The 18,955-nt window shown below is 51.3% G+C and overlaps 1 protein-coding gene across 1 annotated transcript in view; it reads right to left on the bottom strand.

Annotated features, from left to right (window-relative positions):
• Positions 1–18,955, bottom strand: part of LOC134677462 (microtubule-associated protein futsch) — a 99,842-nt gene that overhangs the window by 23,018 nt on the left and 57,869 nt on the right. Inside the window, exons 2-9 of the mRNA XM_063535944.1 lie at positions 12,392–12,489; positions 11,625–11,789; positions 11,320–11,433; positions 9,904–10,057; positions 7,145–7,290; positions 6,465–6,564; positions 5,360–5,457; positions 4,592–4,765 (exon numbers count right to left, since the gene is read on the bottom strand). Coding sequence (XP_063392014.1) covers positions 4,592–4,765; positions 5,360–5,457; positions 6,465–6,564; positions 7,145–7,290; positions 9,904–10,057; positions 11,320–11,433; positions 11,625–11,789; positions 12,392–12,489 — 1,049 coding nt within the window. The remainder of the gene's footprint in view (positions 1–4,591; positions 4,766–5,359; positions 5,458–6,464; positions 6,565–7,144; positions 7,291–9,903; positions 10,058–11,319; positions 11,434–11,624; positions 11,790–12,391; positions 12,490–18,955) is intronic.

Genomic DNA, 18,955 nt, shown 5'->3' on the forward strand with positions numbered 1-18,955 from the left:
TCGGCCAGGATCCTGGCGCCCTGCAGCCCGAGCGAGAGCAGCGCGCCCGCGCCCGCCACGCGCACGCCGGCCGCGCCGATGGCGTTGTGTAGTGTAGTGTAGTGTACCTGCAGATGCGTGTCCTGCGCGAGCGCCTGCTGCAGCAGCGGCGCGGCGTCGGCCAGGATCCTGGCGCCCTGCAGCCCGAGCGAGAGCAGCGCGCCCGCGCCCGCCACGCGCACGCCGGCCGCGCCGATGGCGTTGTGTAGTGTAGTGTAGTGTACCTGCAGATGCGTGTCCTGCGCGAGCGCCTGCTGCAGCAGCGGCGCGGCGTCGGCCAGGATCCTGGCGCCCTGCAGCCCGAGCGAGAGCAGCGCGCCCGCGCCCGCCACGCGCACGCCGGCCGCGCCGATGGCGTTGTGTAGTGTAGTGTAGTGTACCTGCAGATGCGTGTCCTGCGCGAGCGCCTGCTGCAGCAGCGGCGCGGCGTCGGCCAGGATCCTGGCGCCCTGCAGCCCGAGCGAGAGCAGCGCGCCCGCGCCCGCCACGCGCACGCCGGCCGCGCCGATGGCGTTGTGTAGTGTAGTGTAGTGTACCTGCAGATGCGTGTCCTGCGCGAGCGCCTGCTGCAGCAGCGGCGCGGCGTCGGCCAGGATCCTGGCGCCCTGCAGCCCGAGCGAGAGCAGCGCGCCCGCGCCCGCCACGCGCACGCCGGCCGCGCCGATGGCGTTGTGTAGTGTAGTGTAGTGTACCTGCAGATGCGTGTCCTGCGCGAGCGCCTGCTGCAGCAGCGGCGCGGCGTCGGCCAGGATCCTGGCGCCCTGCAGCCCGAGCGAGAGCAGCGCGCCCGCGCCCGCCACGCGCACGCCGGCCGCGCCGATGGCGTTGTGTAGTGTAGTGTAGTGTACCTGCAGATGCGTGTCCTGCGCGAGCGCCTGCTGCAGCAGCGGCGCGGCGTCGGCCAGGATCCTGGCGCCCTGCAGCCCGAGCGAGAGCAGCGCGCCCGCGCCCGCCACGCGCACGCCGGCCGCGCCGATGGCGTTGTGTAGTGTAGTGTAGTGTACCTGCAGATGCGTGTCCTGCGCGAGCGCCTGCTGCAGCAGCGGCGCGGCGTCGGCCAGGATCCTGGCGCCCTGCAGCCCGAGCGAGAGCAGCGCGCCCGCGCCCGCCACGCGCACGCCGGCCGCGCCGATGGCGTTGTGTAGTGTAGTGTAGTGTACCTGCAGATGCGTGTCCTGCGCGAGCGCCTGCTGCAGCAGCGGCGCGGCGTCGGCCAGGATCCTGGCGCCCTGCAGCCCGAGCGAGAGCAGCGCGCCCGCGCCCGCCACGCGCACGCCGGCCGCGCCGATGGCGTTGTGTAGTGTAGTGTACCTGCAGATGCGTGTCCTGCGCGAGCGCCTGCTGCAGCAGCGGCGCGGCGTCGGCCAGGATCCTGGCGCCCTGCAGCCCGAGCGAGAGCAGCGCGCCCGCGCCCGCCACGCGCACGCCGGCCGCGCCGATGGCGTTGTGTAGTGTAGTGTACCTGCAGATGCGTGTCCTGCGCGAGCGCCTGCTGCAGCAGCGGCGCGGCGTCGGCCAGGATCCTGGCGCCCTGCAGCCCGAGCGAGAGCAGCGCGCCCGCGCCCGCCACGCGCACGCCGGCCGCGCCGATGGCGTTGTGTAGTGTAGTGTAGTGTACCTGCAGATGCGTGTCCTGCGCGAGCGCCTGCTGCAGCAGCGGCGCGGCGTCGGCCAGGATCCTGGCGCCCTGCAGCCCGAGCGAGAGCAGCGCGCCCGCGCCCGCCACGCGCACGCCGGCCGCGCCGATGGCGTTGTGTAGTGTAGTGTACCTGCAGATGCGTGTCCTGCGCGAGCGCCTGCTGCAGCAGCGGCGCGGCGTCGGCCAGGATCCTGGCGCCCTGCAGCCCGAGCGAGAGCAGCGCGCCCGCGCCCGCCACGCGCACGCCGGCCGCGCCGATGGCGTTGTGTAGTGTAGTGTACCTGCAGATGCGTGTCCTGCGCGAGCGCCTGCTGCAGCAGCGGCGCGGCGTCGGCCAGGATCCTGGCGCCCTGCAGCCCGAGCGAGAGCAGCGCGCCCGCGCCCGCCACGCGCACGCCGGCCGCGCCGATGGCGTTGTGTAGTGTAGTGTAGTGTACCTGCAGATGCGTGTCCTGCGCGAGCGCCTGCTGCAGCAGCGGCGCGGCGTCGGCCAGGATCCTGGCGCCCTGCAGCCCGAGCGAGAGCAGCGCGCCCGCGCCCGCCACGCGCACGCCGGCCGCGCCGATGGCGTTGTGTAGTGTAGTGTAGTGTACCTGCAGATGCGTGTCCTGCGCGAGCGCCTGCTGCAGCAGCGGCGCGGCGTCGGCCAGGATCCTGGCGCCCTGCAGCCCGAGCGAGAGCAGCGCGCCCGCGCCCGCCACGCGCACGCCGGCCGCGCCGATGGCGTTGTGTAGTGTAGTGTAGTGTACCTGCAGATGCGTGTCCTGCGCGAGCGCCTGCTGCAGCAGCGGCGCGGCGTCGGCCAGGATCCTGGCGCCCTGCAGCCCGAGCGAGAGCAGCGCGCCCGCGCCCGCCACGCGCACGCCGGCCGCGCCGATGGCGTTGTGTAGTGTAGTGTAGTGTACCTGCAGATGCGTGTCCTGCGCGAGCGCCTGCTGCAGCAGCGGCGCGGCGTCGGCCAGGATCCTGGCGCCCTGCAGCCCGAGCGAGAGCAGCGCGCCCGCGCCCGCCACGCGCACGCCGGCCGCGCCGATGGCGTTGTGTAGTGTAGTGTAGTGTACCTGCAGATGCGTGTCCTGCGCGAGCGCCTGCTGCAGCAGCGGCGCGGCGTCGGCCAGGATCCTGGCGCCCTGCAGCCCGAGCGAGAGCAGCGCGCCCGCGCCCGCCACGCGCACGCCGGCCGCGCCGATGGCGTTGTGTAGTGTAGTGTAGTGTACCTGCAGATGCGTGTCCTGCGCGAGCGCCTGCTGCAGCAGCGGCGCGGCGTCGGCCAGGATCCTGGCGCCCTGCAGCCCGAGCGAGAGCAGCGCGCCCGCGCCCGCCACGCGCACGCCGGCCGCGCCGATGGCGTTGTGTAGTGTAGTGTAGTGTACCTGCAGATGCGTGTCCTGCGCGAGCGCCTGCTGCAGCAGCGGCGCGGCGTCGGCCAGGATCCTGGCGCCCTGCAGCCCGAGCGAGAGCAGCGCGCCCGCGCCCGCCACGCGCACGCCGGCCGCGCCGATGGCGTTGTGTAGTGTAGTGTAGTGTACCTGCAGATGCGTGTCCTGCGCGAGCGCCTGCTGCAGCAGCGGCGCGGCGTCGGCCAGGATCCTGGCGCCCTGCAGCCCGAGCGAGAGCAGCGCGCCCGCGCCCGCCACGCGCACGCCGGCCGCGCCGATGGCGTTGTGTAGTGTAGTGTACCTGCAGATGCGTGTCCTGCGCGAGCGCCTGCTGCAGCAGCGGCGCGGCGTCGGCCAGGATCCTGGCGCCCTGCAGCCCGAGCGAGAGCAGCGCGCCCGCGCCCGCCACGCGCACGCCGGCCGCGCCGATGGCGTTGTGTAGTGTAGTGTAGTGTACCTGCAGATGCGTGTCCTGCGCGAGCGCCTGCTGCAGCAGCGGCGCGGCGTCGGCCAGGATCCTGGCGCCCTGCAGCCCGAGCGAGAGCAGCGCGCCCGCGCCCGCCACGCGCACGCCGGCCGCGCCGATGGCGTTGTGTAGTGTAGTGTACCTGCAGATGCGTGTCCTGCGCGAGCGCCTGCTGCAGCAGCGGCGCGGCGTCGGCCAGGATCCTGGCGCCCTGCAGCCCGAGCGAGAGCAGCGCGCCCGCGCCCGCCACGCGCACGCCGGCCGCGCCGATGGCGTTGTGTAGTGTAGTGTAGTGTACCTGCAGATGCGTGTCCTGCGCGAGCGCCTGCTGCAGCAGCGGCGCGGCGTCGGCCAGGATCCTGGCGCCCTGCAGCCCGAGCGAGAGCAGCGCGCCCGCGCCCGCCACGCGCACGCCGGCCGCGCCGATGGCGTTGTGTAGTGTAGTGTACCTGCAGATGCGTGTCCTGCGCGAGCGCCTGCTGCAGCAGCGGCGCGGCGTCGGCCAGGATCCTGGCGCCCTGCAGCCCGAGCGAGAGCAGCGCGCCCGCGCCCGCCACGCGCACGCCGGCCGCGCCGATGGCGTTGTGTAGTGTAGTGTAGTGTACCTGCAGATGCGTGTCCTGCGCGAGCGCCTGCTGCAGCAGCGGCGCGGCGTCGGCCAGGATCCTGGCGCCCTGCAGCCCGAGCGAGAGCAGCGCGCCCGCGCCCGCCACGCGCACGCCGGCCGCGCCGATGGCGTTGTGTAGTGTAGTGTAGTGTACCTGCAGATGCGTGTCCTGCGCGAGCGCCTGCTGCAGCAGCGGCGCGGCGTCGGCCAGGATCCTGGCGCCCTGCAGCCCGAGCGAGAGCAGCGCGCCCGCGCCCGCCACGCGCACGCCGGCCGCGCCGATGGCGTTGTGTAGTGTAGTGTAGTGTACCTGCAGATGCGTGTCCTGCGCGAGCGCCTGCTGCAGCAGCGGCGCGGCGTCGGCCAGGATCCTGGCGCCCTGCAGCCCGAGCGAGAGCAGCGCGCCCGCGCCCGCCACGCGCACGCCGGCCGCGCCGATGGCGTTGTGTAGTGTAGTGTACCTGCAGATGCGTGTCCTGCGCGAGCGCCTGCTGCAGCAGCGGCGCGGCGTCGGCCAGGATCCTGGCGCCCTGCAGCCCGAGCGAGAGCAGCGCGCCCGCGCCCGCCACGCGCACGCCGGCCGCGCCGATGGCGTTGCGCCCCACGTTCAGCACGCACAGGGACTTGGACGCACGCTGTATAAACACAACGAGTTAACAATACCGCTTTGAGGTTGACTCAGAACCAGGATAAATGGCGTACTCGAAGAGAGGCCTATGCTTAACACATTCATTACCACTAAGTGCTATGGGTTACGCTCGTAGCGCGTAGCCACGGTTTCGCCGTATGTAGCGCGTAGTCGCTACGAACAGTGTACCCGACAGTCGGGTTCTTGGTGTTGAATGTGTTAAAAGTGGGCGATAAAAGGCTGATATGTTGATGATGACATTGAGGTCACACTAGCATCTTTCAAACGTCAAAGTCTAGTCACCATTATAAAAAATAGCGTCACTGCGCAGTTTTGCCAACCGGCAGCCATAGAAATGACTAGACACCGACGCTCATAAGAAGCTAAACTAGTCTTTAACCGTACGCAGAGAGGGCCAATAGAGTACTCTCTCCAGACGAATGTTATGCCGGGGAATCAAAGTCCATTGATTGGTCAAAGTTATATATAGTAACTGACATTTGTAACTCCGTAAGCGCGATGTAGAACATACTAACGCCATCTGTTATAATCAATGTGAAATATGTGTAGAGAGAGTAATATGAAATGTGTGTGGACATACCACCATCCTGGCGAGGTGGTGCGCCGCGTTGCGGGTGAGCTGGTTGTTCCACAGCACCAGGAACGCCAGCCCGCGCGCCTCGTGCCCGCCGCCCATCACTGCAACAACAACAACACACGTCACACAACAACAACAAAACACGTTACCAATGGCGACGCGTCAAAGATATCCATAGGCAAGCCGGGGCTAATTTGGCTTACATATTTGTTTTCAATTCTGCTCAAACGTCCAAAAACAGGCAAGTCGGTGGGGATCGGCTTTTATGGACGCGCCGCCACTGCACGTTACACAACAACAACACACGTTATACTGCAACAACTACACATAAATTGTTGTTCAGTCAGCAGCAGAAGTTGCTAAGCGAGCTAGGTGTTCAAAATGATCTTGACGCGACTTTATTATTAAGAGAATAAGAGCGTATCTAGGTAATTTTGAACACCTCGCCCGCTTAGCAACTTCTGTTGCTCACTGTTCAATACAATTTTCGTTTGTTGCGACACTAGAGAATTCTAGTGTCACGTAGTGGTACTGATAATTCCGCTATTCGATGCTAGATGTCGACTGCGAAAATAATAGTCATTTTGGGACAGAAAACTGATGTATGGAGTGAGCACTCATTACTAGCCTCTATGCCATGACCACTCTGTCAAGAGTGAAACGACTATGATGATGATGATGGGTATACACTCACTAGGGCACGTGTGTGGTGACATGGGCGAGCTGGTGGCGGAGGGCGGGGACTGTGTGGACTGCTCGACCAGCGCGTCCGCTATGTGACCCACGCCCGCGTCCTGTACACGACTATGATGATGATGATGGGTACACTCACTAGGGCACGTGTGTGGTGACATGGGCGAGCTGGTGGCGGAGGGCGGGGACTGTGTGGACTGCTCGACCAGCGCGTCCGCTATGTGACCCACGCCCGCGTCCTGTACACGACTATGATGATGATGATGGGTACACTCACTAGGGCACGTGTGTGGTGACATGGGCGAGCTGGTGGCGGAGGGCGGGGACTGTGTGGACTGCTCGACCAGCGCGTCCGCTATGTGACCCACGCCCGCGTCCTGTACACGACTATGATGATGATGATGGGTACACTCACTAGGGCACGTGTGTGGTGACATGGGCGAGCTGGTGGCGGAGGGCGGGGACTGTGTGGACTGCTCGACCAGCGCGTCCGCTATGTGACCCACGCCCGCGTCCTATAAACATAAAATTACTTTATAACAAATTTTCTGACACACAGACATATTAATATATTAAGAACGGGTCACGTACGTTTAAGTCGAAAAACACTCATCGCGAGCTCCTGATGACACTCCTCGGTACGGAGTGAAACATGTCGAGCGTTATCGACTTAAAATACGTGAGTGACCCATTCTTAATATATTTAATACAATTAATTTCACCACAGAATAAGTAATAGTCCTACCGTACAGAAAATGAACTTCCTCCAAAACCGAAGTTTGACAGCGGGTCAGGGTCGGTATTTGTTGTTATAGCGGCAACAAAAATACATCAACTGTGATAATTTCAACTGTCTAGCTATCACTGTTCATGAGATACTGGCGACAGACAGACGGACAGTGGAGTTTTAGTAATAGGTTCCCGTTTTTACCCTACTAAAGGGTACCTAAAGGTACGGCACCCAAAAAACATTAATAAATAAATAGTAAATAATTTTCGCAAATTTTCATGAACCTGACTGAAGATTTGAACCGTGAAACTCACAAGCTCTAAAACGTCCTAGTTGACCGTGAGACCCCGACTCGGCATATTCACCTGTATTTGGTTGTTGGAGAGATCGAGGAGCTGTATCCGGGAGTTGATCTTGAGCAGCGCGGCTATCTGCGCGGCGTCGGCGCCCGTCAGCCGGTTGTCGCACAGCCGCAGCTCTCGGACGGACCGGTTGCATTTTAACGCTATTACTGAAATATAACACACATGTTAAGTTTTACATCCAGGATAGAGTAAAGGTTCCGTCACACAATCGCGTGCGGCTAGTACCCGTACAGTAGAATCCGCTTATAATGACATCGAAGGGAAGTGACAAACACGTCATACTAAGCGGATGTCATATGAAACATAGTTAGTTGTACAACTTATTATTTTTGTTAAGTTTTCCAAATTAATCTCAAATTCCTTTGTGAGAAATAAGTTTTATTAAACTTGTAACAAATATCAACTTGTCACTGATGATCAAAACTAAAATACCTTACACGCCACGAACGCACCAAACGTCCTCGCAGGGAAAGACGTGGTGACGGCCATGAAAACCAGCATAAGTGTCAGTACAACCGGACATAATTTCATGAAAATGGGATTTTTCGGTCATAGTTAGCGATTTGTCACTATAAGCGAAGTCATCTTATCCGAATTTGTCAATAAGAATTTTATATGAAAACCAAACTTCGCACAGTAATATTTTTTATTTTTATTTTATTTATTGAGAAACAAACGGTCATATACAAAAATGTGTACAAAAATATGTTGATAATATATACGAGACCTACAGTTTCCTTAAATTGTAACTGTGCTATACAGTGTGTTTTTTTTAAGTGGGACAGTATGGGGAAATCCTAAAGTATAAGAGATACAGGGAAACTGTCTTAGGAAACATTAGGTACTTTTTTGTGAAAAAAAATTGGTATAGTCAAAATTTTGGTCAAGTGTGAGTTGTCCCTAAAAATGATTAATTTTGATGAAATTTTTTTTTGACGCACATCTACTCAGTTTCATGAGGGGATCATTTTATTGTATGGGAAGAAAAAAATCGGGACAGCAGAAGTTTAATAAAATAATTTTACATTAAAGTAAATGTTCAAAGTGGCCTCCCTCTTGTCGAATGCAGGCACGAGCGCGTTTCAGAACACCTCTGGTAGCTTTAGACAAGGCGTTGTGATGTATGTTGTTCAAATGATAATGCACTGCGTCTTTTAACTCTTGTACCGAGTTGTAAGTATCTGCATAAATTCGACCTTTAAGGTACCCCCAAATGAAAAAATCCAACGGTGTTAAATCGGGTGAACGTGGTGGCCATTTAATAGGGCCATTTGTGCCCATCCAGCGATCAAGAAAATGTTCATTTAAAAACTGTTTCGTAGCGATACTATTGTGGGCAGGGGCGCCGTCTTGTTGGTAGATGATATTATTCAAATTATTTAATGGAATTGCCATATCTACTAAATCCACAGCCATGTTTAATATTTCCTGATATTTTTGACTATTCAATGTTCCATGGTAAATTTTAATGGCAAAGATTTTATTATCTAATATTGCACACCAACAATTAAAGGAAAAGCGGACCTGGTTATGGGTTGCCGTAGTTCGGAAGGGGTTTGTACGTGCCCAAAAATGATTATTTTTTCTATTGTACATGCCATTGTTTGAAAAATTGCATTCATCTGTCCAAATAATCCGGCTTGGAAAAGACGGGTTTCTAATCGAGCATGCTACAAACCACTGGCAAAATGCTAATCTCCGGTCAGTGTCTCCTGGAAGCAATGCTTGTACAAGATGACCTTCTATGTAACACTTGTACTTGTAAGCCTTCAATACCTTTCGTACTGTAGATTTATGCACACCGATAGTGTTAGCAGCTTCCCTCAATGAGGCTTTTGGGTAGGCTTCAAAATATCCTAAGATTGCGATAGTTGTAAATTCATTTATTACTGTGGCTCGTCTCTTCCGTTTTAATTTAAAACAGCCTCCCTTTCTTAAATTTTTCACCAGTTTGTCAAAAATTTTGCGGTCCGGTTGATCGCGGTCCGGATAACGTTCCCGATACCACTGTAACGCATTCACAGAGCTACGATAATTTACAAAATACGCTTCAATTAAATCTACTTTATGCGAGTTTGGTAATTCCATGACGAAAACTTAACATAATGTTAACTTTAAACAATGAAATATCAAGTAAAATACTGTTTGTTTCAAGAAGTTCCAAATTTAAAATTTGTTTTTTTTTTTAAATTAGATTTGTAAGGTAAGGCTCGCGTAAGAATATCTTAAAGTATTTTAATCCTTTTTAAACCAAATAAAGTGTTCCAAATTCAAATGTAAAACTGGAATAGGCAATATTTTTTAAATAAAAACCTTGCAGTGGGCAGTGGTTTTCAATTTACACGGGTTGTAAAAATGAAAACGATTTTCTTAAATTTGACTAACTTCTGCTGTCCCGATTTTTTTCTTCCCATACAATAAAATGATCCCCTCATGAAACTGAGTAGATGTGCGTCAAAAAAAAATTTCATCAAAATTAATCATTTTTAGGGACAACTCACACTTGACCAAAATTTTGACTATACCATTTTTTTTTTCACAAAAAAGTACCTAATGTTTCCTAAGACAGTTTCCCTGTATCTCTTATACTTTGGGATTTCCCCATACTGTCCCACTTAAAAAAAACACTCTGTATACTATATAACTACGTAATTACGTCATAGTAAGCGGTTGGTCCGTATAAGCGGAGTCATAATAAACGGATTCTACTGTACTCGGTACCCTCGTGTCTCTACTGCGACACTAGCGACAGCACTCACCGAGGCACAGCAGCGCCTCGCCGGCGAGCGCGGCGCGCTGCAGGCAGAGCGCGCGCAGGCGGCACGCGGCGGGCCGCAGCGCGCGCGCCAGCACCGGCGCGTGCGACGCCTCTATCGGCCCGTCCGACACTTCCAACTCCGACAGCTCTGCGCTCTGAAATCAGACAATTTAACAATACTTTATTGAGGACCGCCTATGCGATGGACTGATCGAATTAAATCTGCCATGGAAAGACCCCTGAACCCTGAACGCATTCGCCAGAATGACATCCAACCGCGGAAAATGGCGAGAAATCGTAGCGCAAGCATTAACGTATATATCTATGGACTGGCCTTACGGGCACTAAAAATGGTAGTTTAGCGGTGTGACGCACGAATTCCAGCCAATCGTGCAGTCTAACGCAACTAGTTGCGACCAATAGCGCGCTTGATGCGAACTCGTCAACCAATCGCGCGAGTGATGCGAACTCATGATGCGATCAACCAATCGCGTTGTAGCGGTGTCACACCGCTGTACTGGCCCCTGTCATGCCTCATTATTATTGCCCGTAAGGCCAGTCCTGAGATATCTATGTCAATGAGCGCAAGCAACATCTGCGCCTGATGTCAGCAGTTGACCACGACATTCTGCAAAGAGTATAACAACTAAGAAGAGAAGAGAGACAATAAACATTAAACTTTAACGGGTAGCTGCAATTTCTTTGTCTACCCCGAACATTTTTATAAACTAATTTCGGGTAGTTTAGTGTTGTTTTATTAATATCTCCGTTGACATTTGTTGGGACGTCAGTCTTTCCGTGACCACAGCTGGTGCAACTCAACTGAAACGTCGGAATTAAAGGTAAAAACAATGAAATTATATCGCGGTAGACCCGTTTGTGTAATTGAATATGTGTACAAAACGCGAGAGTTTAAAGTGTTATATAAGAGAAGAGAGATTGAGGAATATTTTCGTTTCCACTATGTTTGCGAGTCGTAATTCACCGTAACTGTCTTTCATAGCCCTAGCAGAATGGACTAGCGTAAATTTAAATACGCAAGAAGTTTTTTAGGTAGCTAAAAAGACGCTAAAGCCACCTCCAACTTGGCCACTAATGTTGCTCGTTTCAAACTTCGGGTCAGAATTAACACTATAAACACCTTCTAAATGTCTTTACATGGCGACCCTGCAAGCATTCGCACCTACACTTCTGATCCAAACTATACACAGTTAGTTTATAACCCTGCCTCCACAGAGCAACAGACACGTACCTTCTTGATCATTCTAGAAGCCTTCTGCCAGCCCCGAATGCCGAAGTGCCGCGGCCCGGAGATGGTCACCGTTGTGGCGCTCTCGTAGTATTCGATCATGTCAAACAACGCCACCTGGATGTCCTCACATGGCGACCCTGCCTCCACAGAGCAACAGACACGTACCTTCTTGATCATTCTAGAAGCCGCCTGCCAGCCCCGGATGCCGAAGTGCCGCGGCCCGGAGATGGCTACCGTCGTGGCGCTCTCATAGTACTCGATCATGTCAAACAGCGCCTCCTGGGAATAGAAACATCATTCAAGACATAACACTTGCAAATCAGAGGTCGAAATAAGTTCAGAACTCTACACAGTCTACACACAGCGGCCTCATCATCTATGTGGCACTCTAGATCTAGTCGGCGGCTCCATGCAGCACTGCTTCTAGAGCGTCGCAGAAGAGAAGAGAACAGCAGAGCATGTGTACTCACCGCACCCTCATCGTCGATATCACACTCTAGCTCTAGACGGCGGAACTGCGCGCGATGTAGCACTGCTTCTAGAGCATCGCACGGAGCTGAGCCGAGAAGAGAACAGCAGGAGAGCGTGAGGCGCGGCGCTCGCATGCCTCCGCCTATCACGCCTTCCGGCAGTTCCTGGGGACAGATGATGTTCTTCAATAAAAAGGTTCAGGTTTCAGTTTGGGGCTTCGTAAAACAGCAACACTCTGAACTGTCCATCGGTTGACCTTATTACTAAAGGCATATGGTCCACCGATGGGCAGTTAAACAGTGTGGGCGATGGTACAACTGATTTCTTCAAATAATCGTATGGCTTCTAGTTCTCACCAACGCTTGCTAATTACCTTGCGCTGGGACGTGTCATAGCCCTGCAAGTTGTGCAAGAAAGTCTCCAAAAATTTCACAAATTCTCGGAAACTTGGGGAGAGTTTACCGGAAATTTCCAAGGGGTTAGTTTTAGGAATTTTAGAAACTTTCGCCCACATACTCCGAGACAAAAGAGAAAAGTGGTCAAAAGACATCACAACATGGTATCCCAAGAGAGGGGAAAAGGAATGATGGTGGACTAAAAACGAGATGGGAAGACGAGTTCAGCCAGGTGGCTGGAGCCTTGTGGAGAAGACAGGCTCTGGACAGGGACGCGTGGAGGAATATGGGAGAGGCCTATGCCAAGGGCAATGACAAAACGTCTGCGGAGAAAGGCGTAAATAAGTAAGAAGGGAGTATGTTACCCTTACCCGTATCTGCAGCAGCACGGAGTCGATGGCGGGCGTGTTGTGCCGCCGACACGACTCGAGGTAGTCCGCCGCCAGCTGCGCCCGCGTCGTCGCCGGCACTGCCAACAAGATATGGTTTATTTAGAGACACTGATTTAAACTTTCACGATTATTAAACATTATCAAACTGCACAACGGGACTTAACCGCGTATTTAAGTTTTTAGATTTACCTCCGACGTTTCGAGGACGGCGTTGTCCCCGTGGTCTCGGAGAAGTGGCTCAAGTTAAGTCCCGATTAAGTCCCGTTGTGCAGTTTGATAAGGTTTATTTAGAGTAGACGTGTGCGCCGCGCCGGCGCGCCGCCGCCGCCGGGCTTTTTGACCACGCCGCCGCCGCCGATAAATGATCGGCGTGAAATCGGCGTGACCTTGAATGTTGTCAATTAGCTATGCCAAGTTGGTTTTTAGGGTTCCGTACCCAAAGGGTAAAACGGGACCCTATTACTAAGACTTCGCTGTCCGTCCGTCCGTCCGTCGGTCCGTCCGTCCGTCCGTCCGTCCGTCCGTCCGTCTGTCTGTCACCAGGCTGTATCACACGAACCGTGATAGCTAGACAGTTGAAATTTTCACAGATGATGTATTTCTGTTGCCGCTATAACAACAAATACTAAAAACGTTACCTATACACTTGTCTAATAGCTATACATCAATTATTAATTAAATGAAACTGAATATCCAGTTGCAGAAACTTTTTGACACACCAATTAAAGTAACTGAGAAATCCTAAGTATTCACCGTCAGCTGTTAACGAACAAACGAAGACTGCTGCTAGTGCTGCTTATACCTTGGACAGCTAGAAGAACAAACCCCTCCATTCTCAAAGAGCTCTATATCGCCACTCATCTCTTCCCAATATGCCATGGGCGAGCCCGGACATACGGACATATTATCCAACGTATGATGTGAAAAAACACATTTATTTATTTATTTATTTATTAGTCAAATAAGTAACACAGCATTACAGTAAAACCAAGGCACTGTGAAACTACAAAATAAAATACAATAAATACAAAGAAACTACAAATAAAAACCAAAGACAAATTAAACATTAGATTTGGGCGACGACGTAACAGCGTGGCTCCGTTGCGTCGTTTGACTTGGTGTAGGATTCGGCAGGTTGCCCCGGTACCGCTGAAACACCACACCCTTCGGCCAGAAGTCTGCGCTTGCGATGGTGTCCTGCAGCGGCCGCGGTACGCGCACCACAAATGAACTGAAGTGCACATAGTGACGCGACTGTAGCTGGTGCACCCTCAGCGTGTAGCCAGTCTTCCGGCGGACGTACTCCACCACCTCGTCGGCCCCGGCGGAGTAATGCAGGCGAGACACGTAGAGCGCCTTACTCGGGGTCGCAATTCGTAAACCAGAATTAACCGGTTCCGCACTGCCACACAGAGTCTTACGGGGCGCCCTGCGCGCCTTGCTCTTCCTTTCCACCAGTGTGAATCCCTCCTTATCCACATTGGTGCGGGAGGACTTTTCCAAAAGGGGAGCCCGTGATTCACACGCCTTAGAAGGCGCATTGACCCGGTTAGCTGCGACAGGCTGACCGGCGACGTCAGCATATGCACGCTGACGTGACTTCGAGGGGACAGGAGGCGGTCGCGCGCGCGGGGGGTGCGCGGGCGATGCAGCGAATGCACATGAATTTAATGAATGGCAAACGTGCTTGGAGTATGTATGAGATGGTCGAACGCTATGAAGATGTCGGCTTGCGGCAGTCTGCACCGTGCAGGCCATACGGGTTATGACCGCACGAAATGGAGACAAAGTACATGTGGTCGCGAGCCTCAGCAATGAGAAAACGAGAAAGAAGATACGTCTCAGTGAGCCTGGTGCTTGTACGAGAAGAAATCATTAAAAAGAAGTCATGTCATAGCAGTCCACTATGTCTAGCAAATGTCAAGGATGTGTGGAGTTCTGTTTTGTCAAAATACGCCATTTTTAATAGGATAAGCCATAGAGAGCTTGAAAAAACGGAGAGTTACAAATCGGATCGAAGGTCATTGGGACTAGGTAACCTCTTAATGCAAGCCAGTAGGGAAATCAAGTTATTACACCTATCCTATATTCATTTACAAACCCTATTTTACTCACAGCATATTCAAACTATATGTAGTACACAGACCAGCAAACTGCATTGATCAAATTTTCAAGAAAAACAACGAATTAATGATTTTTTTTTTATTATGAATGGGCTTACTCATGGCCACAGACTAGCCGAGGCGTAGACGTGGCCTACGATGGAGCTCGCTCGCCCAGAAGGTGCCTGTTCACTCTTGATTTGAAGGTTGCCGGGTTATAAGAACACGGAAATATAGACGCCGGCAAGGAATTCCATTCCTTGGCAGTGCGCATAAGGAAAGTAGAAGCAAAGCGCTTCGTGCGAATTGGTAGAATATCTACCATGTAAGGATGGAAACCGGCCGTGCGTCTAAAAGTCCGATGGTAGAATGGGGACGGTGGAATAAGCTCGTATAGCTCTTGGGCACACTCCCCGAAGTGCAACCTGTAGAATACCGACAGGCTGGCGACTTTCCGCCGATGGGCCAAAGACTGAAGCTTAGCCGTTAGCTTCTTGTCGCCAATCATCCTCCTGGCTCTGCGCTCCACTGAGTCCAAAGCGGCGAGTTGGTATTTAGCTGAGCCATCCCACAGGTGGCGCAATACTCCATACACGACCGGACTTGAGCTTTGTAAAGTGTTAGAAGCTGTCCAGGTGTGAAGTATCGCTTCACCTTATTTAGGACGCCCAGCTTTCTGGCCGCAGTTTGTGCTTTATCTTAAGAAACCTAAAAGTCAAGGTCACGCCGATTTCACGCCGAAAACACGCCGCCGCCGTCGATTTTTTGGCAAACGCCGCCGCCGATAATTTTTTAATCGGCGCACACGTCTAATTTAGAGCACAAGTGTAATAAAAGTATATGCGTGTAACTCGGCGCCTTCGACAAAAAAGCCTGACGAGGGCTATAGACCCCGTGCATGAACTATAGGGGGCAGCATAGGAGCCGTCAGATTTTTGGCGCGAAGCGTAAATGTATCGTTTATGCTTCCGATGCCCACAAGATGGCAGAACCTACTATGCACAAGAAAACGTACCTACGAGAACGGTAGTTGGTAGCACTTGCTTTGGCAATGTACATGTGCACATATGTTTCCGATTCAGGCCACAAGACGGCAGACCCTTCAACGTGCACGGTCCCTTATATGGACTTTGGGGTCGGTTCGCCACAACAGTAAGTAAGGATGTAACAAAAGTTAAGAGAAAATTTCAAGGAGTTCGGTTCATTCGGTTGATACTGCGACCTGCAAAGGGAACATTCGGACATACGAGAGTATTATTGCCCAAGCTGAAACGGAGAACTTCGCTAACGCTCGGTATTTCGTTATTCCCATTGACCCACTTTAGTTTCCACCCTGTACATAAACCCAGTTCCAAGATATTCGCACGAGCAGGTCGCAGTGACATCACCGTAGTCCGAGCGCCAACACCGTAAACGGCGAGTCGTTAAACATCGCATTAAACTTTCATTGCTCTTTCATACTGCATAATATTAGGTCAGCAGTTGAATTAATGAGCATTTGCGAATAATTAAGAAGTTGGCACGACGTTGCAACTCAGTGTTTCCGCGTACACAAGAAGTCAGAATTTTTTATGGAAAAGTAATAAATTCATGCAATAATTACTATTAGAGATGGGCCTAATATGTTGTCTATAATGTTGGTATTCAGCCGAATCATTCCGTTAAAGTGCCGAATATTCGGCAGATATTTTTTATTATGTTTGTCTTTTGTAACGCAGTAAAGACATAACAACGACACGGTAACAAACGGTAGAGGATATTACGCCTGCAGTACGGTCAGCAACAGAAACTACTAAAGCAGGCGAGGTGTTCAAAATTACCTTGACACGCTCTTATTCTCTTAACAATACAGTCGTGTCAAGATTATTTTGAACACCAGGCCCGTTTAGCAACTTCTGCTGCTGGCTTTACATATACATATGTATGTCATGTAGTGTCAGTGCAGACGAGGTAAGTAAATCCCGGTTGTCTCTCAGACTACGTCGTCGCTATGTCTAGCTCACTAGTGAGTCTAGTGACACAGTTAACCAGCATGTCGTGAACCTTATTACCAAGTCACAACAGTTCACAATAGTTACATGTTATTATTTTATTATGTGGTCAAGGAGAAATTGGATACGGCTGCGTTACTTGCATTCTAGCCTCTACATGACACGTCGCGTAATACGGCATGTCAAGGAAAATATGTGGGTGACGGAAAACCGACCATTTCATGGACTAATACTATAGGTAAAAATATTAAATACATATTTTAGGCAAGGGAGGCCTTTGCCCCACAGTGGGACACAATACAGTGGAATCCGCTTATAATGACATCGAAGGGAAGTGACAAATCCGTTATACTAAGCGGATCACAGCGGATGTCATATAAAGCATAGTTGATTAACTTTTTATTTCTTATTATTTTTTCCAAATTAATCTCAAAATCCTCTGTCAGAGATGAATTTTACCAACCTTGTACTAATTATCAACTTGTCAGAGAGAGACGAGGGGGTGGCCACGAAAACCAGCGAATATATTATGTCAGTATGACCGGACATAATTTGATAAAAATAGGATTTATAGGTCATAGTAAGCGATTTGTCACTATAAGCGAAGTCATTATATCCGACTTTGTCACAAAGAATTTTATATTAAAACCAAACTTCGCACAGTAATTACGTCACAGTAAGCGGTGGGTCAGTATAAGCGGAGTCATAATAAACGGATTTCACACAAATTAAACTGAATTCCACAGTAAGCTCAAGAAGGCTTGTGTTGTGGGTACTCAGACAACATAGCGCAAAAATATCTGACACGATGTTATTTGTAGAGCCATAAGAGCGTGTCACTTATTTTTGCCGCCTTCGAAAAGTAACATATTATCGCAGGTGACTGTACTGTGCTAAAATTAGCCCCGGCCGGCCCAACAGGCCCCAATTTCACATCGGTGACAGGTGCGGCGAATTGTAAAATCACTGTTGCTGACGTCACAGGCATCCATGGGCTACGATTACCACTTACCATCGGGCGGGCCGTATTCCTGTCTGCCACCGTCATTGTATTATTTAAAAAAACTTTATTATATCGGAAAAAAACAGATATTTCTCCTGCGAAGTTTCTGACAATTGTCAAAGATTTAGAAGAATTGTAGGTAATTCTTGACAGGTAATGAGTTATATGTCGGAATTTCGTGACAATTGTAGTGTTTCTTGTGACAATTGTCATAAACTTAGCAAGAGAAATATCTGTTTTTTTCCGATATCATAAAGTTTTTTTTTTAATAATACAATGATGGTGGCAAACAGGAATACGGCCCGCCCGATGGTAAGTGGTAACCGTAGCCCATGGATGCCTGTGACGTCAGCAACAGTGATTTTACAATTCGTCGCACCTGTCACGTTGGTGAAACAGGGGCCAGGTGAGTTAATAGGATTAACAGTATGACGTCAGTCCCGTTGGAAATCCAGGGCCGCTGTTATGTCACTTGGTCAAGTAATAGAGTATTGTGTAGGCTATGTAACTGTATTGTTCATTTCTTCATTTGTAACCAGTGTAACCACAGAGCATCTCAACTACTAAGATAAAGCCAGCGACGAAATATGCAGGTTGGCCAAAAATAACTGCAATCCCGTTGCCAGGGAGGTTTTGGGATTATACTGAGCAACTTTTACTATAGGACCAACCCCGAAATCGCGAAAAAAAATTAGGCCGTTTCATACATTTTAACCAGTCCATTTTCTATGGGACGGTAATTTTTTTTTTCGGGGTTGGTCCCAGAATAAAAGTTGCTCAGTATAATCCCAAAACCTCCCCGGCAACGGGAATGCAGTTATTTTTTGGCCACCGTGTATCACTACACGATACTGGACGGATTTTCATGCGGGTTTCACCATTTTCACCAATCAATAGAAATAGAGTGATTTTTGAGTCAGAAAATAAGCCCTTTTTATTTTATTTATTTTTATTTAGTATTTTATTCATAAACAATACAGGATTGTGTTTGAAAATGCATTTTACACATACACTTAAAACTAAACAAAAACAAGTAAATCAACACTTGAGACTAAACAATATCGAACACTTCATCTACAGTAATTACAGATTACAGATTAATAGAATGTCAGAAGAGAATGTCAAAGAGTACAGTAATATGTCAGAGTCAGAATTACACGTAAGTACAGTATCGATGTCAACTAAGTATTCTTATTACAAATCATACATTTTAATCTAAAGCATTTGCAAAATATTCTTTAATAGAATAATAAGGTTTATTTATAAAGTAGTCTTTTAATTTAATTTCAAATGTCCTTTGATCCTTACATGATTTTATATTAATGTCCAATTTATTGAATACTTTAATTGCGGTGTTGTGTAAACTTTTATCAAAATTTTGAAATTACTCTCCTCATATATTTCTTCGCTGATTGGATAATTAAAAAATCTAAGTTTAATCTATGTA

Source organism: Cydia fagiglandana, chromosome 26, assembly GCF_963556715.1.
Source record: "Cydia fagiglandana chromosome 26, ilCydFagi1.1, whole genome shotgun sequence".
Taxonomy (NCBI): domain Eukaryota; kingdom Metazoa; phylum Arthropoda; class Insecta; order Lepidoptera; family Tortricidae; genus Cydia; species Cydia fagiglandana.